The sequence below is a fragment of the Diadema antillarum genome, unplaced genomic scaffold, assembly GCF_040938485.1.
Source record: "Diadema antillarum isolate AM-2024a unplaced genomic scaffold, OU_Dant_1.0 scf00000032, whole genome shotgun sequence".
Classification (NCBI taxonomy): domain Eukaryota; kingdom Metazoa; phylum Echinodermata; class Echinoidea; order Diadematoida; family Diadematidae; genus Diadema; species Diadema antillarum.
Window position 1 is genome coordinate 474,935 of NW_027270921.1, and position 25,240 is coordinate 500,174.

At 37.3% G+C, this 25,240-nt stretch overlaps 3 protein-coding genes across 3 annotated transcripts; all 3 read right to left on the minus strand.

Annotated features, from left to right (window-relative positions):
• Positions 1-4,480: 4,480 nt before the first annotated feature.
• LOC139742117 (collagen triple helix repeat-containing protein 1-like) lies at positions 4,481-8,923 on the minus strand. The gene is made up of 4 exons (XM_071652691.1): positions 8,816-8,923; positions 6,706-6,855; positions 5,319-5,526; positions 4,481-4,629 (listed from the first exon to the last, which is right to left on the minus strand). The coding sequence occupies exons 1-4, from the start codon at positions 8,921-8,923 to the stop codon at positions 4,481-4,483; spliced, it is 615 nt and encodes a 204-aa protein (XP_071508792.1).
• Positions 8,924-12,850: 3,927 nt separating this feature from the next.
• On the minus strand, positions 12,851-17,821 carry LOC139742128 (collagen triple helix repeat-containing protein 1-like). Its single transcript, XM_071652699.1, has 4 exons — positions 17,786-17,821; positions 15,701-15,850; positions 14,184-14,391; positions 12,851-12,999 (listed from the first exon to the last, which is right to left on the minus strand). The coding sequence occupies exons 1-4, from the start codon at positions 17,819-17,821 to the stop codon at positions 12,851-12,853; spliced, it is 543 nt and encodes a 180-aa protein (XP_071508800.1).
• A 2,304-nt stretch (positions 17,822-20,125) lies between these two features.
• Positions 20,126-21,178, minus strand: LOC139741890 (collagen triple helix repeat-containing protein 1-like). The gene is made up of 3 exons (XM_071652468.1): positions 21,023-21,178; positions 20,565-20,772; positions 20,126-20,274 (listed from the first exon to the last, which is right to left on the minus strand). Exons 1-3 carry the CDS (start codon positions 21,176-21,178, stop codon positions 20,126-20,128), a joined length of 513 nt encoding a protein of 170 aa, XP_071508569.1.
• Between the last annotated feature and the right edge of the window lie 4,062 nt (positions 21,179-25,240).

Genomic DNA, 25,240 nt, shown 5'->3' on the forward strand with positions numbered 1-25,240 from the left:
GCCATAACAATGACTGTGATATCATCACTCAATTTCACCTATAGTTGATTACTTCACTTGCCTAGAAACAACATTATACATTTGTCAAGTTGTGGAATTTAAAGATGTTGTGTGGAGTAATATATTATAAACTTTGTAGCAGGTAATGTACACCTTCCTTTTACATGGTCAGGAATGGGCAGTCAGCTGAAGCCCATTTCACTATAACTGACTGCCAGATGCAATTGCTGTGGGAAAAAAAAAAGTCTGCAAAGGTTACCAGCAAGTTGAATTCAGGGACTCTGTTTTGTGCCATTGCAATGAAGGTAAGTACAACTCAGAATCAAGCTAGATATTTGTACTGTGCTAGAGGTTTGCTGTAAATATGTACAATGTCAGAGCTAAGTATGTTCGGACCTTCACTCTCAGGAGGCTTTGTGTATAATGTTGGATAGAAAGTATGTGTGCAGATGCTAACACCAGAAAAGAGTGACTGTGACATACAGTGTATCATTTATGCTAAAAGTATTTTGTTTTGGTAGCATTTTGAATGTGTTTGTCTCTCACTTTCTCTATCTCTCTCTCTCCCACACACACAAACTGTCTTTGCTTTACTTCAGGAATGTACCAAGAAGTGAAGAATATTTGCAATATAATGTCTGTTCAGTTAATCATACATTGTAAGGTATTTTTGCAAAAAGAATCTTTGTCTTTGACATCCAAGTCTGTGTTAAAAAGTGATGTTTGCAAAATACTTTACTCCAAAAACCTGCTCATAGGAATATCAAAGTGCCTTGAGGACTACTGCAAATCACCATGTCTCAGAGTCCCATATATATTTTTTATGCAACTGGCAACGACAAGGTGAGCACTAATGATGGTTTAATGTAGATTTCATGCTATCCATATACAGGATGTTTTTTTTTTTTTTATACCCCCGCCAAACGAAGTTTGAAGGGGGTATATAGGAATCAGCGGACGGTCGGGCGGTCGGGCGGTCGGTCCGTTGCAAATCTTGCGTCGCGAACTACTTCCTCAGTTTTCAACCGATTCCCATAAAACTTGGCACAGATGTGTGCCTTGGGTTGTAGATGTGCAAGACGTATTTTTTGACAGTACCCAAAAGTACGTTGCCATGGTAACGGCATATTATGGGCAAAAATGGGTACAAATCTTGCGTCGCGAACTCCTCCCACATTTTTTGATCAATTTTTATGAAATTAGGTACAGATGTTCATCTGAATACGTTAATGTGCAAGACACATATTTCCGCAGTGGCAAAAAGTGCGTTGCCATGGTAACGGCATGTTATTGGTAAAATATAGGGCAAAATGCTTCATGGCAAAACTGCTTCATCAGTGTTCTTCCAATTCTCATGGAATTCATATTGAATGTTTGTCTTAGGATATAAGTCAGCATGACACATTTCTTGACAGTGACAAAAAGATGTTGCCATGGTAACAGCTCACATATTATGAGCCAAAATGATGGAAAATTTTGTGTTGCAAACTACTTCCTCAGTTTTTGCCCAATTTCCATGAAACTTGGTACAGATGTGTGCCTTTGGTTGTAAATGTGCAAGACGCATTTTTCGACAGTACCCGAAAGTACGTTGCCATGGTAACGGCATATTAATGGCAGAAGATCAAGGAAAGATCTTGCGGATTTAACTACTTCCTCAGTTTTTTTACCAAAGCTTATGAAATGTGGCACACACCTTGATCTTGGTGGGAAGATGTGGAAGACATATTTTTCGGATGTGTCGGAAGCTGCGTTGCCATGGTAACGGCATATAAATGGCAGAAGATCAAGGAAAGATCTTGCAGATTGAACTACTTCCTCTGTATTCGACTGAAGCTCATGAAATGTGGCACACACATTGGTCTTGGTGGGAATACTGTCTTCAATGCATGTTTTCACCAAGTGCTGTAATTTCCTTGGGTAAGACTGTCGTCACGGGGCGGGGGTATTAATCACCTTCAGTGATATTTCTAGTTTAAATCAGTTTTTGACATCAATATACTGATGAATGGTAGTATACCTGAATAACATTTTCGGTGGTAAACTGCAGGACGATTTTCGGAGAATTCCACTCACTGCCAGACTTTGCTCATTCAAAATGTGGTCGAAAGGTCGAATTGAAATAATGTTAGATATGATACAATGTTTAAAATGTGCCACTTGTATGTTTTCAATTGCAGTCTTTTGGTGATAGCAACGGCAAAAGGAATTTGTTATTCAGATCCACTTAAAAAGAAAAAGACACAGGTCTTTGTTCATTGCCACAAATTCATTTACTGTAATTAATGAATAGTGAGGCTGTTTAGGAGGGCTTGTGGATAAGGCATTCAGCTGTCTGCAATTTGCATCTTGGAGGAAAGAGTCCTTTATAGCACAGAATGAGCAGTCACATTGCTCCTTAAAATGTTTTGAGTAAGGTATGTATGGTATGAAGTAATATTAACCACAATTGATTTTTGTACATGGAGTATTTCTTTGATTATTTTGTTAGTGGAAATGCTTATGTCAGTTTTACAATAAAAAAAATCATTATAGTTTATAGAATTCAGGAACTCATATGTATATGAACAGTACTAAAGGTATATTTTGCATACAATTCCATAAGTCGTATGTATATGAACAGTACTGAAGTTACTTATGTTTTGCATATGTAGATGGTGCAAGAAAGAAGACTTGTGCAATAGTCATGTTTTGTAAGCCCTTGGGAATACACTGTATCTAAGTCCTACTTGTCCTGAAATATCCTCTAGTAAAAAGCTGCCCCTTTGCTGGTATACGGCTGTAGGTATTATGCTGACAAAGGTAAAATGTTGGCAATTTGCTGTTTTAGTAAGGCGGCTAGCTTGCTAACAACCAAAACATTAACAAATAATTATTTTGTCATTTGAAATCCAAATACAATTGTACTGCTAATATCTGGTGTAATACAAATTTATTAGTCGTGTATGGTTTCATCGTGGTCACACTTAATATGAATCCACATTTGGAACAAGGAGGTTGGTTTTTACATTTTATTCAGTTTGTTTGATGATCTATTCTACTTTTTGGCAATAAGAAGAGATGAAACAAAATAGTAAGTGTACAATCTGCATTATACACATCACAGGTACAAAAATTTACATGGCAGTTACGTAATTTTCTAACAATCTTACATGTGAAGATAATCATGAAAGTTTTGACAAGGATTACACCAATGAGAACAACCCCTATTTCATGAGAACCAAAAACAAGACAAAGAAAAAAACCCAAACAAAGCAAAACTGTAGCTTTAAGATTCTATCACTTGAGGTGAATATGTTGGACTGTTGCATTGCGCTTTGACTCATATTCATTACCAAACTGACAGCAAACATTTTCTTATCGACTGCTCTTGTATCATGGTGATTACAAGACAACTCAAGTACTCAAAAGAAATGTGAAGAAAAGTGCAGGAACATTATTTCACACTGAATGCTGGAACAATTTGCATCCTGAAATTGAGTACATGCTTTCTGAAAGCTCTTCGATGAAGTAATGAATAAAAGGTATGTTTTAAGACATAGAAAAGGTTGCTACACTGTATGTAATGCAGCCCCGGCCTTTATGCTCTACAGGAGCTGTCAAAAATTGTTGAATGAAATATAGCCTCACTAGAAACTTGTGACTTTCTGAGTGTTCTGTCCTGTGATTCTTTTCATAAAAAGGGAGGAGGGGTCATGGACCTTACCTTTGTCCCAACCAACCACAAGCACTAGATAACAAGTAACAACTACTGTACTTCACATGTTTGATGCCCTCTTCATTCAAATGATTTGTTGCCAATAATGCCGTGATAGAGGACTTGGCATATATATATATATATATATATATATATATATATATATATATATATATATATATATATATATATATACATACATACAGTCTACAGAAAGCATGGTTCTGAGCTTTACAGACTGCAAGTATATATGACTACTGATGATCTACTGGAAGGAAACACTATTTGTAGAAATGCATCAAGTAGAAAATGACATGAAAATGGCTTCTATATACACAAGAGCCTCCAAAATGTAGGAATCTCAGGTACAGAAAGTATTTTGAAATAAAAAGTATAAGTACTGTGTATTTCATGACACAAATCTACTATTATCAGCATGCATTCTTTTATATACCTTGATGACTCTTTGATGTCAATGTCCATGTTGAGCATAAGGGTGTTCTCAACTTATGGAACATAATATGTATGTGTATATATATATGTATATATTATAGATATACGTGTATATATGTATATGTATATATATATATATATATATATATATATATATATATATATATGTATATACAATGGGTAATACATGTATATATACACTATATATATATATATATATATATATATATATATATATATTCATACATACATGTAAACAGTATATTCAATCATCGTCAGACTGATAATGGTGGTGTACTTTTGGTATGTTTGGTCATGTTAATGGATACCCTAGCCATATGGTGAGGGTGTGACCTCTTCTATCATAATGTGGCTCGCACTGTTCCAGCCGGTGTAGCAGTCATAGTTTCCATAACCACTGCAAGCTCCGACCCAGAACCCCACCTCCACACTGCCAGCACTAATGCCATCACAGTAACCTGTAAGTGTGTGTGAAATAAAGTCAATGTTACATGTATATAATTTCGAGGCTGCTTTCCGACATGAGGATATTTTTGATTATTTTTTAAACAAAATTTAAACTTAAAGAATTAGCAATGCACGTGTAGCATAAAACTGCATCAGAGAAATAGGTAAAATGTGTCTTGGTATTTATACTGCAGTGTGAAAGTTTTCATTATTCACTTTATTTGTACAATAAAACTTTCCTTTAACTTACTTTTCATGAGATCAAAATTCTTCATTTTAATTTATTTGATTTAATGAACTGTATGCCTACACTGTCTTATGACACAGTTTCATTATAGAACTGATCGCTGAATTTTATGCAAAATTTAACACTAAAAAATAATAATGATAACAATAAGTCGTAAAATATTTCTGTCAATAGTCTGTGGGCTCATACTAACAAAACATGATCGGGATCAGAAGAAATGTGCCTACCAGATTCCAGGAAATTTACTTTGCTTATTTGGCTAGTGGCAACTACACTGTAATCAATTATCGATTATTGATAATGATGAATCGCCTCATTATAACACTGCAGTGCATTGCCACAAGAACCATTCTAGAGCATACATATTTTCGGGATTATCTTTATCATAGAGAGGTCATTGTCCGGATATTGGACAAGGGTTGTTGCCCAGGGTAATTTGTCTTATCTATTTACCAAGCAGCACTCGAGGACGCAAGAGGTTGTAGCTGGAATACCCGCCGGCGTATGTGACAGCTTCAATCCGATTCGGGTTGGAGCATTCCGCGCTGTTGAAAGTGAAGTACCACCGACAGCATGCCGGGTTGTTTGTGGCGACCCGGAGGTTGCCCGACCAGGCGACATAAAGAGATGTGTCCGAGTGCTCCTTTGTAAAGCTGCATGTCTGTATGGAAATGATTTTGGAGGGTGGGGGTGGGGGGGGGGGGGGGAGGAAGAGGAGATGACGGTCATGTTCGTTATTCCGACGGTTCGTTATTCTGCAGAACACAAATTCCGTAGACATAGAGGTTTGTTAATCCGAAAAAAAAGAAGATAAAGACGATGCATACTTTCGAACTTCTGACTTACAAACCTTCTTTCATTTTTGAGATTAACGAACCTTCGGAATAACGGAGCTCATTTCATAAATTGTCGGATTAGCGAACCTGGGAAACAATGAACCTATTTCATTTTCGGATTTAGAAGCCTTCAAAATAACGTTCATTTTTGGATTACCGAACCTTTCCTTGGAACAACGAACCTTATTTCATTTTGGATTAACGAACATTCGGAATGATAAACGGTCTAAATGACTAACTTCATTTCATTTTCGGATTAACAAACCTTAGGAATAATGATCCTTGAGAACTGGAACCAAAATGATGACGGTCACTTGGTAAAGGGAAATAGGCATACCCCTTTTCACCTTTTGCACAATCATGATGAATGTAAAACGCTCTAAGAAATATATGGATAGGATCATCTGGTGCTTTCAGTGTGATACTGGTCTGTAAGATGCAAAGGACATCGACATCGACATCGACATTCTGGATGTGGTACTCAGGCCTATACTGTACAGGAGCAGATGTCCTGCTGTCCGCCTAGCAACCCAGAAATTTGCACTTCGTTCACCTGACTGTAAGGTCGTGTCATAACTTGATACATGTTTGCGGTTGTATAGGCTTACTCCTCTTGATAACGCGAAAGAAAACACCCAAAATGCGACCTGCTCGCAATACATGTGATTGCACATTACGTTTTACATGATGGAATAAGACATAATTAGCTTTAGAAGCTTTTATAGAACAATGCACCACATCTTTCAAATGAATCGATGGTGACAAACTTCGTTATAGGTATAGGTCTCCCATTTCATCAAGTTATAATCAATGTCTCGTTGTAAACGTGGGCCTACTAATAAAGAAGAGACCAGTAAAAAATAGGGACCGCCGAATTCACTAGGTTAAAAGCGGTACCTCGTTGTAAGCGAGATCGTTACAACGGGGATTTGGCCTATACGGCTGTCATCATGTGTTTGCCTTAATTGTCACATGCTTTTAGCAAGTTACTTGTTTCAATATACCTTAACTTGTCCCGAGTCCTGCCCGTCGTTGATGGCCCACCAAGAGCATTGTCTCCAGTTTGTGGACACCGTACTAGGAGCACCAGGTTCACCTTCGTCCCCTGGTGGCCCCGGCGGGCCAGGGGGCCCTGGGGTTCCAGCAGTACATTCCTGCATGCATGGCAAAAATGAATCGAGGAAAGGTATTCACTGCCTTTTTCCCCATCGTATACAGTTATAGCACAAAAAGATAGCATTTACAACAAACAAACAAAACCACTGCGAAACACATGCACGTTATCATAGCAAGCCTATAAATACTACTTTTAGATGCACACATCGACCTGTGTTAACCCGTTTAAATACCCATATACCTCACAACTTCCTTTTTGCAATACCCCACGGGGTATATATACAATATACCCCACGGGAGTATATATATATATATATATATATATATATATATATATATATACACAATATACACGCACACACACACATCCTACAGGAACTCGGGTTTTATGTAAACTCGTAGGTAAAGCTATACAGATTCTCTACAAATACTCGATTATGTGACTTATGTACTGATACAGCTAAAATGAGGATAGAAGTTAGGCCATCACGCGCCGGCTACAATCATCATCATCATCATCAACAACAACAAATACAAGAATTATTGATCATGTCATGTTTTGTAAGTGAATGTCAGAGGCATACTCCAAAACTATCCAGATTAGAATCATAAAAAAAGAAACCACACACACACATACACACACACACACACACACACACACACACACCAGGGACCCGTTGCATTAAAGTTACTATCATATAAGGTAACTTTGCCACCCAGTGGTAACTTCCATGGAATTCTTGATTTTGATTGGCTGTTGAGTATCGTTGCCATGGTAGTTACCATTGGATGGCAAGGTTACCATAATAGTAACTTTTATGCAACGGGCCCCAGATTTTGCGGAAATAGAAGTTACGAATAAGAGTGCACATTTTTTTAACGGTTTATGACTCGTTCCACGTAAGCCGTTGAGTTTTCATATAACGAGTTGCGCGAGGAAATATTCAGAGACGTAATGAAAACACTGCCATACTATAGTAGACGCCTTGCAAATTAGATGGCCGATTTTAAGATGTAATGGTGAAAATTACTTGGAAACAAGGAAAGAATAAATACCCTGTTTGATTTACTAATATACGTCGTACTATACGTTGATTATCATGAATGAAGTTCATGGTCATCTAGTGCTGATTTCTGAAATTAAGACATGGGTGTATATACCCTTGTCTGATGGTATAGGACTGTCCTAATACTTTCTCTGTTGATTATAATATGACTCAATATTTTAAAGTCCTGACTATACTATTTTTTGTAAGTCAGTGAGATGCGTCAGCTACGATGGGTATATTGCTTGGAATGATAACAGCAATGTCTACAATTTTTATGGTCTTGAAAGGTACGGTATTCTGTAAAGTATCATCTCACTCAGTTCTGAAGGGGATAATTACGTGATTATAATTCACCTACAAGGCAATGCACTGAAAGTAAACTTGTAAATAAAAAAAAAAAACTTCCTATGATTACGATTACTTTTCTTCTCATGAAAGGCCCAATTTAAAATCATAAAACAGTTCTACACTTATGTGAAAACCTTCTGTCATTGGTATAACTGCTTTCCTTTCTATCTTCTTGTTTCTCCTGTCGGTTATCCTTGCTCATAATTATTTTTAAGAAAATTCCGTTTCGTATGCCATCTCAGTCGTGTTCTATGGATACAATATCTGGTTATGTATAAATACAAAGTGTTTGATCATTGTTCAAATTTAGTGCACCCTATTTCGTAAATGCAGACTGTCAATATATATATATATATTTTTCAAGCGGACAGAAAACATGAATTAGCAATAAATAAACCAAGATATAACTACAACCACAAATTGATTTAAAGTATTCCATCAGGTAATTTATTCAGGTAAACACTGACCAGAAGAGATACTAGATCTATAGTGTGAAGATGCTTCTTTCCATTACAAAAATTGTATCCAATCATAAGGTAACTCCGTAATTAAGTTCTTGTTTCTCTAGACAATACAACACATTGTCTGGAATTGCTCTTACCTCAAGAACGACTTCACGGCGATAAGTCTCGGGCTGCTCTCGGCCAGCACAAATTTGAGCGGTGAGGCAGCAAATAACCAGCAGTATCCGAAGCCATTTTGGATACATTTTCGACTCCCACGTGAATGTATTCATGTTTTCAGACAACTCCCCGACATGCATTTACAGGATGCTATATTCCCATACAGTAAACGAAACAATCCAAGTTCACCGTGCACTCTTCGCTCCTATTAAGGTGTATATTCCTCGAGTCTTGAATTTGTGTGACTCCTATGTACGACCGTTGCCGTAATTATCATTAGTGCTCTTCCTATGAACGGGATGAAAACAAAGAAAAATCTTATTCGTGATCGTCGGCGCTGTCTCTTCAAGGCAATCGATAATTGACTGCCTTTGTGAGTTGCTCCCGTGTGGAGAAAGAGCCACACCTTTACAATGGCACAAGTATCGACTGCAGCTTATATCTACTCGAAAGTGAGGCAAAGCGTTTTCAGCGAACAATCAAAACAACGAGTAGCTATAACATTTTGGCGTAAAACTTCAATTGAGGCATATGGGATAGCAGATCTGTATATAAACTGAATACTGGAGACGGGAGATATTGTACCGAGGTCAATGTTCTCCCCCGGTAATGATCTGTTCGTCTGTTATGATAGGCAATATTCTTTCACGCCATGTGTCCCCTGATCTCGAGAAAGATTTGAGCCTGTGTGATACCAGACAATGGCGGAGCATGAGCATTTTGTGCGCGACCCTCTGGTGGAATATTGTGTAATAAGCCTACATCAACTGAAGAGATCATACCCGAACTAATCTTTCTCACTGTTTATACGATAATCAGGTAATAATGTTGGCCAATCTTATCTCAAAGACTTCATTTCTTTCCGCTCCTCCACTCCAACACGTTCTCTCCGTTCTTCCTCCACTCTGCAATATCAACCCATGGTCCCCGCACCTGTACCCGTGATGGTGATAGGGCTTTTCTGTCATACGTTTTCTCCATCTCTTTGGAACGAACTCCCTCTTTATAATACATTCGAAATAAGTTTAAATCATTGCTTAAAACGTATCTAATTACTCATCTAATTTTGCTGTTATATTATATTTACATAATGCCGTATTTTGATTTAACATTTTCCGCATTAATGCACTTAGAAACGTCAGCATTTAGTGTACATATCAGGGGCGGATCCAGGAATTCTGTAAAGGGGGTGGCGCAACTAATATTTCTTGTGTCACTTCCGGGTTTCATTTCTTTTTTCCCCTTTTTTTAACCAAAAATTAAATACATAAAGGGGGCGCGACCCCTCTGGATCCGCTGTACTGTATACGTATATACGTAGTGTTATCGATTATCATTACTACTACATGTACTATTAAATGTGACCATGTAGGGGAAGACATTAATTTTGATTCCTCCTTTGGCATCCGAGTTTAACCAATGATGACAATTCCGATAGTATGAGACTATAATGTCTAATGATGTACCTGTAATTAGACTAACAATATTCTCGCAGGGGAATTTCGTGTAAAAAGAAAATCAAAATAAAACAAAACGAATTCACGAGGACACAGATTTATAGCATTTTGCAGGCCTATATACATGCACCAGTATGATATTGAGGTAGGAATACATTCTGTGGTTGCTTTATCTATACACTGTCTCTCTCTTGACAAGAAGTGAATGTGAGATGGGAACATTTTTTCTCTCTCTTTCTCTCTTTCTTTTGAATACAGATGCAAAGAACACCAAAGATCTCAGTAATCGACATCTTAAATGTGCATAATTGATTTATTTGTTAATCTAAATTGAGATATACACATATCTGCCTATGCCCTTTACCGAATTCTTACTTGGTATTTGTAGCTACCGATGGTTACATTGTTCGGTTTGATATTGGCACTAACATGATATATATTCTGCGTGGTTGCCACGACAACCTTGTCCTATATATATGCAATATAAAAATATATTCACACGGTATTTATACTTATACTGTACATAGATATGATGGAAAGGTTAATGAATAATGACTTATTCAAGTGTGCTTTATTTCCATCCATCCAACAAAATAAAATACAATTACAAAGTATGCATTTAACATCATATCATTAACAATTTGTAAGCAAGACGAATCATAAAGATTGATACAAAATATGTGAACGAATTTATTATTGTAATAATAGAAATAACGAATATTTTGCAATGGTGACAAAAAGTATATGTATAGCGATGGAAAACAGCGATCTAATACTGCAAGAAAAAGCGCATTATTTTCGTAAATACAAAGTAAAGAGTTAAAATTACTGCAGACTGCAATTGTCTTTGTCTTTGTTCTTATAACTTATATCAATAGTTTATCACATCAACTCTTTCGCAATCAAGTAACATTACTTTGTACTTTCACAATTTGTCCTATAATAGAGCTATAAAAGAAACGAAATGTTTTACAAATGAACGTGGAAAGTCGTCATATTTGTAGTTAATACATGCTTCTGTTTAAATGTTGGCACAGGTGGGATAGGACAGCGTGGAGAATCTCATCAAAAATTACCTTTTTTTTTTCTTCCTTTTCCTTTTTTCAAAAACGTTTAACGTCATTCACTACTGTACATCTAAACGATATTTCAGGACGACTGTAGTGAAAAAAAAAAGTTGTTTGAACGGAAATGTAGGGTAAGACCTTTCAACAATGAAGTGAGATTAAAAAGTAAATGTTTTTTTTTTTCATCTCTCAGAAATGGAATGACTTCTTTATTAAGAGAATGTTGCGTTGTTCAGACATTATGACTATATCATGAAGTTGAACGGACTGCATAATATTGTACTGATCAAGTTAATGACGGTGAATAATTGATGCGTCAGACGAATAGGGTGCACGTCACGAGACCGACACCCACGAGTCATACAACCCACGAGTCATACAGCTCACATGTCATACGGCCCATGAGTTATACGCTCACGAATCATATAGCTCACAAGTCATACGGCCCATGAGTCATACAGTCCACGAGTCATGTAGCTCACAAGTCATACGGCCCACGAGTCATACGGCCCATGAGTTATACAGCTCACGAGTCATACCGCCCATGAGTTCAACACTAAGCTAACAAGGCCCACGAGACCGACATATTAAGCCCCGTGTTGTATCTGTCGAACTCGTGGGCTGTTGTTACCTCGTGTCGAACTCATGGGCTATATTTGCCTAGTGTCGAACTCATGGGCTGTATGACTCGTGGGTGTCGGTCTAGTGGGATGACCGTATACATAATATCGATGACAATAAAGGATACATAATTGCCACATGACCTTATGCATCTTATCTCAACAGTTCCATTCAAACTAAATGATGTGAATATTGTCTATAACTTCACCCCTTTTTACATATTTTTATACTTACAGTTGAATTGGATACTACAAGTAGAGCCCTACAGAAATTCCAAAACGGTCTTTCTAAACAAGAAAAAGAAAGAAAAAAATGATCACTTTAATTGAGCTCCAAACTGTGATGGTCCATGTAATTTTCAATATCAACCATACCGCAGGTTCCGTTAGTAGGCCCCTATCTTTGGTCTGTCGGTCCTTCCGTCAGCCCAATTCTCGTTGTCACTATCCAATTAGCATAGACTCGAATGCTGTTGCAACTGATTGACAAATTTCCCTACATCAACGTAAATAAGCACTGAATTGTTCAGTGTTCTAGTGCTTATTTACGTAGGGCAATTTGTCAATCAGTTGCAATGAAAAACATCTCGACGAAAGAAATTTTCGAATGTTGTTTTTATTTCATGATTATTGACGCTACATTGGGAACACACGAACTGATTTTTTTTTTTTCGGGAAATCCCCTTAAGGTTATTAGATACTGAATTTTAATCAGAATGTTGCTTCAGGCTATCATTGAACTTATGCATGGAATGTCTAGTGTAGAAGTAATGGAAGCATAATCATAATCGTTATGTAACATATCTAGCATGGGGAACCATCTCGAGGATATCCCATATTTTCTCGCTTCCGTCTGTTTGTTAGTTTGTCTAATCATAGGGTGATGGAGTGACCTCTTCAATCATGATGTGACTCGCGCTGTTCCAACCGGTGTAGCAGTCATAGTTTCCATAACCACTGCAAGCTCCGACCCAGAACCCAACGGTGACGCTTCCGGAGCTGATCCCTTTGCAGTAGCCTGACAAACAAACGAACAAATGGAAGTAGTAAGTATAAATGTAATGCAGTAAATAGGAAACTAAACAAAAATCATCCTGAATACAAGATGCATGACAAGATTCTTACCCTATAGTGAATCGAAACCATAAACACGCACACAAACACAGAAAATACCTTCTCGAATTTATGATGGAATTAAAACAAAGCTATGATATCAGTCACTATACCATTAATGCAAATCAGACAAGGCGGTGGTGTCATAACTCTCCCATCGGTTTGTGAAAAAAAAAAAACCAAGACAAAACAAAAGTTATAAAATCGTTCTTCAGAAACTTTAAAGAGGCATTCGAGATGATTTTCATAATTTCACATGATGTATAGTACATAAATCAACAGCTCCATGTATAGATTTTATCTATTGTGGCCCTTGAGCAGAGAAACCAATAATCTGAAAATTTTAAACAAACTATACTGAACAGTGTTGACAACATCTAGGAGCCTCACATATTTTCAGAAATGTAGCAGTGTAATTCCATTACAATACCGCTTGCTTAACAACTTCACCTGTGGAGAGTCTATGCATGCCTTCTTCCGTTGCTCTTTTTCCTGAGCCCTAACTGATGCATTCTTATGGTGAGGCTGCATGTCATCATCCTTGTTCATTGCAATTTGTTATAAATTTTGAAAACATTATCATTCCTCATCCCAGTCACTATAGATTCTAAAACTCTTATACTCAGCACAACTTATCTGAAGTTGTTCAAATGTACAAGTCTGAAAATCTTCCGGAGGTCCCCTTCCTTACAAAGCTGGCACTATATACTAAGCCGTTACAATGAAAATTATTTTAATATAAATAATGAAGGATGAAGTGTCTTCGTCTTGGATTCCCGCAAGCAACAACAAGAACAACAACAATCCCGGCGTTACCATTGTGAAGATTCATGTGCAAGCAGTAGATGGGAGACTGGTGAAGTCGAATGCAATGTATGCAAATGAATCCATCTATACGACTTATAGTGTTCTGGGAAATCACCGAAACTGATAAATTCTGTAAACCCCTCTTACCCGCCCCCCCCCCCCGGTTTTTTATTAAACGTTCGATGTACTGTTTTGTGCTAAGTACTATATAGTTACTTTAAACATGACAGATATTGGACTCGTTTGAACTCGAATCTGCAAGTTTTTGAGGATGCAGCTTACCGAGCAACACACGAGGACGGTGGAGGTTATAGCTGGAGTATCCACCGGCGTACGTCACGGCTTCGATCCTGTTCGGATCAGAACACTCGGCGTTGTTGAACGTGAAGTACCACCGACAGCAGGCCGGGTTGTTGTACGCCACCCGGAGGTTACCCGAATAGGCCACATAGAGGTACGTGTCCGAATACTCCTTGGTGAAACTGCATGTCTGTGTTTAAGGATTGAAATTAAAGTCGATTTAGTTACAGCATGATTATACGTGTACACGCATACGAAAACAAAATGACCCTGTCACTGAGATTTATTCCGTGGTTTGTAATTTAATGCAACAGACGAGTAAAAATAAAACGTAGAAAACAATCTGTAGCCTAAGTTGGTTAATGTTGCGCAGTGAGAATTTGACAGTAAAAGTTTTCATAGTGATCCAACATGAATCAATTTAATCTTACAGGACCACTATGAACGGAAATGTTTGGATAATTTTGATGATAATCAAACTCACCATAAGGTATTGTCATTACGTCAAGATTAAACGAAGCCATCCTTTTCATTAATCATTATACACATTATACGTTATTGTGTACACACACACACACACACACACACACACTCATGAAATAAAGCCACGATTGACTGAACCGTATCTAGGTTCTCAACTTTGGATTTTTTTTTGACAAAAAACGCGCTATATATAGTTATTCTAAAACATTCTTCACATCAGACAGGATGTACATAAAAAAACAAACAAACAAACAAACAAACAAACAAACATTGTTAAAGATGATCAACAAATCATTGTCATTCGTTAAAAAAAGTGCTGATGATATCGATTACTTCCAGAGGACATGCAAGAATGACGAAATTTTGTCTTGTGGGACATCATGACTGTGTATGCGTATAATCATTTTGAAACACGTGTATATAAACTCGTGCCAGGAGCGAGGACGTTTGAATGTAACGCCATGGTTGAATTAAGACCTTCATCAATACTGCTTGTCATGTTTGTGAAGATTATGTTATGTGGTGATAATAATTATATACTTGTATTGGACTCAATTCGTATCCACATCAGAGCGGGAGAGAACAAAACATATATATTCGAATATCAAAAGACGCTATATATAACTAATAATTCTTTTTTCTGACCATCTGGACACCTGCAAGAAACAAATATGCGGCTGTACAAGCTTGCTTTTACGCAGGCCCCCTTTTCTCGTATTATGACCATAGCTCAACTCTATAAGAAGGATGTGTACAGACCTTTTTGTTTACAACGAGACAGACTACCGTACATTCCGGTGAATTTTCTTAATTCGTGTCTTGTACAACTCCCACTTTGTGGGAGCTGGGCTCCTTTGAATGTTTCTACAGATAAATGGCGCTATGTAAATGCTCTTTCATCATCATCATCATCAACTTTTGTATTGTATAATAACTTATCATAGTTTTTTCTGTACTATTTGTGAGAATAATGAAGATAAATTGAAATTGAAATTGGTTATCGTTTTTCGTCTCACATAGACTTGACCGGAGTCTTGACCATCATTAATCTGCCACCACGAACACTGCCTCCAGTTCTTGGACACGCTGCTCGGGGCACCTGGCTCGCCTTGCTCTCCGGGCGGCCCCGGTGGGCCAGGAGGACCAGGGGAGCCCGCTGTGCATTCCTGCAGATTGAGAGGAGACAGGAAAGAAACATGATAATGTTATACAAATTTTCTAAACACACATCAAATATTTTAGGAAATGAATGTTCCTGTGTCTTCTTGTCAAAATTATCACATTATGTAAACTTCTTTCTGATTTTGTGCAGATCTAAATAAATTACTTTAATCAGTTCATACACGCAGTTTCTCCATTATAGGATATGTACGCTGTACAAATCAGGGTTGTCAATGTGATAAGGACGAATTGATGATTTTCTTCAGCAAAATTATCACAGGTTTTCATAGATTCATAAATCACTAGATCTCTTTTTTTATACATATGAAAAATTCCAGATTGTCACAGATAGTGTGCTGGTTATGCTACCATATTGTTCTTAATTCCTTTATCTGTCATGAAAGTGATACTTTAAAGGCATAATTCACCATTTGCAGATGAAACAAAAACCCAGCATTAGTGCTGCTGGTTATGCTACCATATTGTTCTTAATTCCTTTATCTGTCATGAAAGTGATACTTTAAAGGCATAATTCACCATTTGCAGATGAAACAAAAACCCAGCATTAGTGCTGCTGGTTATGCTACCATATTGTTCTTAATTCCTTTATCTGTCATGAAAGTGATACTTTAAAGGCATAATTCACCATTTGCAGATGAAACAAAAACCCAGCATTAGTGCTGCTGGTTATGCTACCATATTGTTCTTAATTCCTTTATCTGTCATGAAAGTGATACTTTAAAGGCATAATTCACCATTTGCAGATGAAACAAAAACCCAGCATTAGTGCTGCTGGTTATGCTACCATATTGTTCTTAATTCCTTTATCTGTCATGAAAGTGATACTTTAAAGGCATAATTCACCATTTGCAGATGAAACAAAAACCCAGCATTAGTGCTTTAGAATGGTTCTAAAATGTGAGTTGTGGATAAAAATCACAGTAAAAAGTTGAATCAGGAAAATCGATGTTAAATATTGTTTAATATACAAAATATGAACAATAGTTAAAATAAAAATGTTTCCAAACTAAACCGTCTCATATAGTTACGGTTTATTGAGATAAACAATGATATCTCCTTATATTTTACGCTTAATTGCCAAAATTTTGTATGATATTATGTTTTGTGGTACAACAGACCTACTCACACTCTTAAAACATCCGAGTCAGAACTGACCCGGAACTGGGTCCGTTGGGGTCACACACCGTTCCGGGTCAGAAATGACCAGAAATGGGGTCAGATATGACCCATTCAGAGTCATGAATTTTGTCAAGGTGACCCCATTCGGGGTCTTCATGACCAAATTCCAAGTCAGTTTTGACCCGGAACGGTGTGTGACCCCAACGGACCCAGTTCCTGGTCAGTTCTGACTCGGATGTTTTAAGAGTGCATATATGCATCAAATGTGATATCTTGAACATTTGTTTAAATCACTGCTCCCCAGGGTAAACAGGACCTTTGTGTACATGAACATCAACTTGGTTGGCACAGGTGTAATATTCACCATTGGTGATTTGAATGGACTTAAAATGAATTGAGACGTTGGCTTTGTTATGATGAGATTTCGGTGAGAACATTTTGTAGCAAACTAGATGTTTTGTCCGCAATGTATACTCTTGACCAATAAGTGCAAAGAAAAATTAAGTCCATGGCCATACGATTGGCAAAAATGACAGTGCCTTCTCTAAGACTATAGTACCCATACATTCCACTATCAAAAACAAGGCTTTTACACTAACCATACATTACAAAAGACGAAATCTTCCTCATCGAGGGTATTTCATATCAGTTTTTGTTTTCATTGTTCTACCAGAGGGCCCTGACATTATCGTTATACCTTTGGCGTTGCCAGGTATACCCATTTATACACATGGGTTGAGAGAGACATGGTGGGTAAAGTCATCTTGTCCATTAAGGATTGAAAGTCAGTATAGCCTTACCAAACTGTGCCACGTTGCTGTTCTTTTCAGCGTCATATCTTGCACATCATTATGGTCATCATTATTGTCGTTAGATCACCATTACTGACATTCTTATCTTTATGATTAACATTGCTACAGGGTGTAATTTCAAGAATGACAGACACTTTTCTTGAATATGTTTTGATTTCATCAAAGGCCACAATACTGATACAAAATATTAGACTTAACTCCGTTTAGATAATATACAATGTCAAAATATTCGTGATAGTCGAGCTGTTCTTGCACTGCAATTCTCACAAGTCCTTGAACAGCGATTAAAAAAAAATAGATATAGCATGTTTATAAAATCATCTTTTCTTCTCATCTATACATGCATGACACAAGAGCGATGAAAGCTTGCACATAGTTTCTTTTTTTTTCTTGATGCGCTCCATATAATATATAAACTAAGCTTCTGTAACGATGTGTTATTTTCCGATAAATATATGTTATATGGAGCCCAATTTGATTGTTTGCTTTTAGCCTGTATATTATCATTTTGTGATTTAACACATACCAGTGAAATAAACTCTATTTGTTCAATCTTTCTTCTATCCGGCTATAATTATGTTAATGCATTATAATATATGTAGTTGGTTAATATACTGAGACGGAGTAGTCATAGCAGAAATCAAATGAAATCCTGAAACACTTACCTCCAATACCACTTGTCGTTTGTATTGCTCGACTGCTGCATTCACGCCGGGTACAAGAGAGCAGAGTACTTGGAGAATGATGGCCAGAGACCATAAACGGAGCACATCGCAGACTTCTAAATTACACTTCATCCTTTATATCTTGGTCCTGACTGTTGGCTGATAAAAGTTCTTCGCTCATAAGCTATACCAATGTTGGTCGTATAATATCATGAATACCAAAGGGAAAAATAAAGTTCTACATAGAAGGATACTAGACTCGAGAAAGATCAGTTATATACAAGCGTACATCCGTCACTTAAAAAACATGGCTACCGCAGAATATCTATACATGTATAGCCACATAGAACTATTGATTGAAAGGAGTTAGACTATTCAGAGAGAGATCTGGGGAACACTGTCTTATCGATTTTTTTTTCTTCTTTCGTTCTTTCAAGACGTAATGCCGTGTCTTCTTCAAAACGAATGTGTGCTTTCAGTGGGTTAGTAGTCCTCGTTAAAGTAAAGAAAACTCATTTACATCCGGGCCGAAAGCAGGCTCATTTTAGGGAATGTACGTAACATTGTGCCCTATAACGATTGGATATGACGGGCAATGAAATATAGACTGTTTATTTTGCTCTCGGGAACTCATAGATAAACGAGATCTGTCTATTTTGCTGCATAATGTTGTATGTGTAGGCGGAGATGATAGCAATTAATCTTTGCAGTGTAGATAGACACACTACTGTATACGAAATGTGTACGGTCTCTCCCCTTCCCCTCCCCTTCATTGCCATTACTATAGTCTAATTCCCTGTGGGTTTGGTTTGCATGAAAGTTTGCTGATTACTCATTTCTATCATCTTAGTTGTTATAGGTCAGTTTAATACCATACAATTTGCGTGTTTCGAATGCAAAATGAACATGATAATAAAAGGCAAGCGACTACACAGGGCTAGACGATGAAAAGTGAAATCAAAGAGTAAAATATTGGCAGTAGATCAGCCAAAAGCAGAAAAGGATCAGTCTGACTTTCCAAAAAGCCATTCAATCTCAGTATAGTCAAACAAATACAACTAATTAAGTTTCACTCAAATACAGTTATTCAAGATTCACAGTTTTACATGTTTCACTAATCAACGTTTTTGGAAACAGGCACAGAAATGCAGTATGAGATATGGTGACGACATGGCTTCTTGATGTGAATGGAGGAAGGTATTTTATTCCCACATGAATAGTCCCAGGGCTGTATCGTTTCATGCAGCAATGAAAACTTTGTAAAAAGGAGGGGATGATACTAGCTTGGATATATACAAAAAAAAAATCATTCTTTAAAGCATAATCCGCCGATTAGAGAGTTGGAAAGTGATGGCGTCAGTACCATTAAAAATTATTGTTGCCTTTTTAGTCTGAACTTACTTTAATTAAAAAAAAGACTAAATCTTTGTTGTTGCTTTTCACCCTTACATCTTGCTATATTCAAGTTGAACTTAAAATGAAGTTCCTAGCTGTGTTTTTTTAAATAAAATATAATTCCCAAGAAATTATTGATTTCGGCATCCTTGCATAACTGCTATATCTATCATAAACATGTTCCTATCTTATAGATAAACCACTATTACGATATCTCATAATTATTTTCTCGATCCTTCCTTTTGTGTTTGTTCGTTTGTCCGTGTTTCTAATCATAGGGTGATGGAGTGACTTCTTCAATCATAATGTGGCTTGCGCTATTCCAACCGGTGGCGCAGTCATAGTTCCCATAACCACTGCAAGCTCCGACCCAGAACCCAACGGTGATACTCCCGGCACTGATCCCTTTACAATATCCTGGCAAACAAACAAACCAAGAATTGTGCAAAAAATATAGTTAATAAATGATAAAAACTTAAACGTGAATAAAAAAGGTAGTCAAATTCAGGATAATTAAATTTCTTACCCTGCCTTTGAATCGCACGAAAAAAAAAAAAAAGAATCCATGATACGGTCGTTTTCTGAGTATTTCCCGGATTTTAAAGAAACTTTCGTTGTTCTGTTTTATGTTATAACGTCGCTTGAAGCATGCATTATGGGATGGAGTTTTACGGTACATTTTTTACTTGTTTGACAATGTAGCTCACCCATCAAAACTCGGGGACGGTGAAGGTTGTAGCTCGAGTATCCACCGGCGTACGTGACTGCTTCAATCCGATTGGGGTTGGAGCATTCCGCGTTGTTGAAAGTGAAGTACCACCGACAACAGGCCGGGTTGTTTGTGGCGACCCGGAGGTTGCCAGACCAAGCCACGTAAAGGTACGTGTCGGAATACTCCTTGGTGAAACTACATGTCTGTGTTCAACGAGAATAAAAACCCAGGTTTTATCAATGAGTGAATGTAACAATATTAAGAGACCTATAAACACATCAGTACAGTTTGAGGAAAATGGAACGATCCGTTCAAAAGTTATGAATTTTCAAATTTTCGGTGCCGGCAACGCTGGGAGAGATGACTACAACATTTCGTGACGTCACGCATAAAGGAAGTATAAAGAATTCAGCAGTTTTTGTTTGTTTTCTAGTTACGTTGTGGTCGCCTCACCTTGACTTGGCCGGAATCTTGACCGTCATTAATCTGCCACCACGAACACTGCCTCCAGTTCTTGGACACGCTACTCGGGGCACCTGGCTCGCCTTGCTCCCCGGGCGGCCCCGGTGGTCCAGGAGGACCAGGGGAGCCCGCTGTGCATTCCTGCATATAGAGAGGAGACGGGAAGAGAGAAAGAGAGAGAAAAAAAAAACACCCGATAATCGTTGTATAAAGACAGCGAAGGTGCTGTAGCACCGCCGACAACATAACTCCGAAAATTGCGACAAAAATACCTCACGACAATACTCCGCGACATTTGCTCCGCCGACACTTCGCGGATAATAATTGCTCTGCCGACAGTACAGGTAATAGCAAAAGGAAAACAAACAAACAAACAAACAAACAGATAGGCAAACAAAACAGAAAAGAAAAAAAGATTAGATAAGAAAACAAGTGACTTCACTCTTTCCGCAGGAAAAAAAAATCCCACCATTCTTTTATCAACATTAATATTGCTGCTTATCCTATTTCTGACCTTTACATTATTTTGATTTGTTGCAGTAACATAAAAGTGCGATCAAAACGGGATATCAACCTCATTTATCGTTCAATCAGCTTATTTTCCATAGCGCTCACAAATAAATGCAGGTCATGTTTATAATATTTGTGATCCTCTGCCATGAAAGTGAGTGTTACTGTACTATACGTGCAAACTATTCTGTATGATATTCATATTTTGTGAGAAAGCTAACGTTAAGCTGGAGATTTTGAGAGAATGTCCTTAACGCGGAAGACCTGAAGTCTCTGCAGTATGCGCTGGTTCTGTAAACATATTGTTCTTGCAGTTATTTTATCTGTATTTATAATAAAGTGAAAGCTTATATCCATGAAAAAGATCCTCCTTGCGATCACTGTAGGGCTCACACCTGTAAATAAAATGGACTGTCCCAGACCCCTTCACAAATTCGTACCAAAGATACCAAAATAAATGAAGAAAATATTAATTAAAAATCAATGGTGTAGTTTGGCAAAAAAACTGAATAGCTGTAGACATTGAGTATGGATTCCTCTACAAACGGCATTTTGGTTGGAAGATGAAAGCTTCTCTGATGGAATTTGAGGGGACTATATTTCATTGGGTACGTGTGCGGAAAATAGGTGATTTTTTGAGTGACAAGAACTCGTAGTCTGGCTTTGCGGACCCTTGGACAGAATTAAAGCAGAACAACCCACCCTGTAAATCTGATGGATGAAAGGGTATATCTCACTTATTCAGGTTAGTGAAGATGAAACACCTCATTTCTCCCAGCTATTTTACAGATTTTTTTGAAATTTGAATTTTAACACACGTCTCTATGGGGAATTATTTACCCGTGTGAGCCCTATAGAGAATGCACGCAATACATGCAAGTCTATGGGAAGTATACATCCCATACAAGCTCTGCTGGTGTATGTTGGTCTTGTATTGTGTCAGATCTCTTCCTCCCTCCCTCCCCCTTCTCCTCCATACCCCCCTACCCCTCTCCTCTACCCCCCCCCCCACTCTGCCTTGCTACAATTTGTTTTCTTATTATGTTCTTGTGGTACCAGGTACTAGATCTTAGTACATAGCAGTCAGCAGTATCACACAACTTGGAATGACTGTGTTATTTTAATGTATTTCTTTGTTTTGGCTACCACTGAAACAGCTCAAAATACATAAAGTTAGTCTGTTTGACAAAACAAAGTCTCTTCAAGTACTTTGTAGGCAATAAGGTGATGATGACACCCCCATAATCAAGGATAACTGCCTGCATCTATGTATTCATCTTATGAAGAACTAATCAACACTGCAAGAATGTATTTAAAAAAACCCCAAAGGCCATGATTTTCAAAAGTGTCCCCTTTGAAAAACTTTATAAGCCTTGAATGTGTAATTTCTCATATGATGAAATGGCAAATACATTGTATCACCAAAAACACATTTGTGATGTTAAAAAGTCAAATAAGAAATATGACCTCCACTATAGGGCTCACACCTGTAAATGAAATGGACTGTCCCAGACCCCTTCACAAATTCGTACCAAAGATACCAAAATAAATGAAGAAAAAAATTAATTAAAAATCAATGATGTAGTTCGGCAAAAAACTGAATAGCTGTAGACATATGGATTCCTCTACAAACTGCATTTTGTTTGGAAGATGAAAGCTTCTCTGATGGAATTTGAGGGGACTATATTTCATTGGGTACGTGTGCGGAAAATAGGTGATTTTTTGAGTGACAAGAACTCGTAGTCTGGCTTTGCGGACCCTTGGACAGAATTAAAGCAGAACAATCCACCCTGGAAATCTGATGGATAAAAGGGTATATCTCACTTATTCAGGTTAGTGAAGATGAAACAACTCATTTCTCCCAGCTATTTTACAGAATTTGTTGAAATTTGAATTTTAACACACGTCTCTATGGGGAATTATTTACCCGTGTGAGCCCTGTAATATCAGCACTCAAGAAAGTTATAGAGGGCGCACCCCTTCAAATTGATTTGACGATAATGCCGCGCAAAAACTGCTCTCGCGCGATCTATCCTCGACGCACTGCTATACATCGAGTATATACTTTCAAATTGAAAAGACTTTGGTTCATAATGATCTCTATAATGAAATTACCACATTTCTAAACAAGGCTATACTATAACAGCAAAAATAATCTCCCCAACAGATTAACTACAGCGATCTTGAGCCTGTTGATGACATGGCTTGGCTCAGCCTTAATATTGGCACACATCAAATCTCTAAAAATTTGCTCCTGACCATCATTTTTTTTTTTTCTGGTAGAGGCGCGGGGTCCTTAAATGTTCTTTAAAGTTACATGAAATGCAAGCTTCAATAAGTTAAAAAAATATGATAAATTCTGATTAATTCCTTTGTCCTCCTAAAATTATATCATCATTGGCTCTATGGGGCAATGAAACGGATCATACCCTTCGCAAAAGAAGACTTTCGACTACAGACTCAATGAAAAATTCCGAAGCAGTAATTAAACAATTCCAGAGCGTATCAGGACAATTACATCCCCAGGACATCCCCAGCATAAATACCGGTGAGTGATAGGATTAGGTTGAGGAATATATCACTGTCATCCACAATCTACACTGGTTGTTAATCCCACAACGAATCAAGTTTAATATCTTTCTCATCATCCCCTACATTATCATCCATAACCGCTCGCCCTCATACTTGACGCATCTAATCTCATCGAAACCCAGACCGGCTACACGCATGTACCTCAGATCATCGTCTACAGCTCAGCTCAAACTTGGCCCTTGCACCCACAACCGTTATGGTGGCCGTGCTTTCTCCGTTTGTGCCCCCCTTCTCTCTGGAACAATCTCCCTCCTAATTATTCAGTCCTCCATCACCTTCATTGACACTTTAAAAAAGAAACTCAAAACCCATTTATTTCAAGAACAGTTCTAATGACAACGTATTGTTGATTATTTGTATTCGTCGCTGATTTATATGTTTGTTTTCTTCTGATAATTGTAAAGTGCTTTGAAACATGTTTGTCTTAAGTGTTATGTTATTATCATTATCATTATGATAATAATAATGATAATAATAATAATAATAATATTATTATTATTATTATTATTATTATTATTATTATTATTACTATTATCATATAGGAGTAGGGTCATGTTAAGGGTTTGGGTTAGGGTCAGGATTAGATTCAGGATTGGGATTAGGGTTGGGGACATCTATATGGGTGTGTGTACGAATGTGTTGTCCTTGTCATATTTTCCCGGTACACGTGGTTCAGTGAACAGTGTCCGGGCATTAGCATTGGTATTCTTTTTTTTTTCTCCCGACCTATGTATCTTCAAATAACTACATGTATATTGTTATAAATGACTTAAATAACTTATATTAAATACTTGAATAGTATATCATTTACTCATTATTTATCTAGCGATCCACGTCCGACAAGCTTTGCTTTTTAGTGGATCACTATATTCCATAATCGAATTTATTTTCCGCTCGCCCACGAAGTATCTATACATTGTTCCTCCTATTATTGTTGTGTATATGAATTATATGTTGTTCTATAATTTATCTCGTATACTACATGAATCTTTTGCAAACGTTTGAACAATATTATTTCATGACATGTATACTTTGTACTATGTTTTTGATTTTCGTTGATTGGAAATAAACTATGATTGATTGAATTGAATAGGGTAATTGAATTGT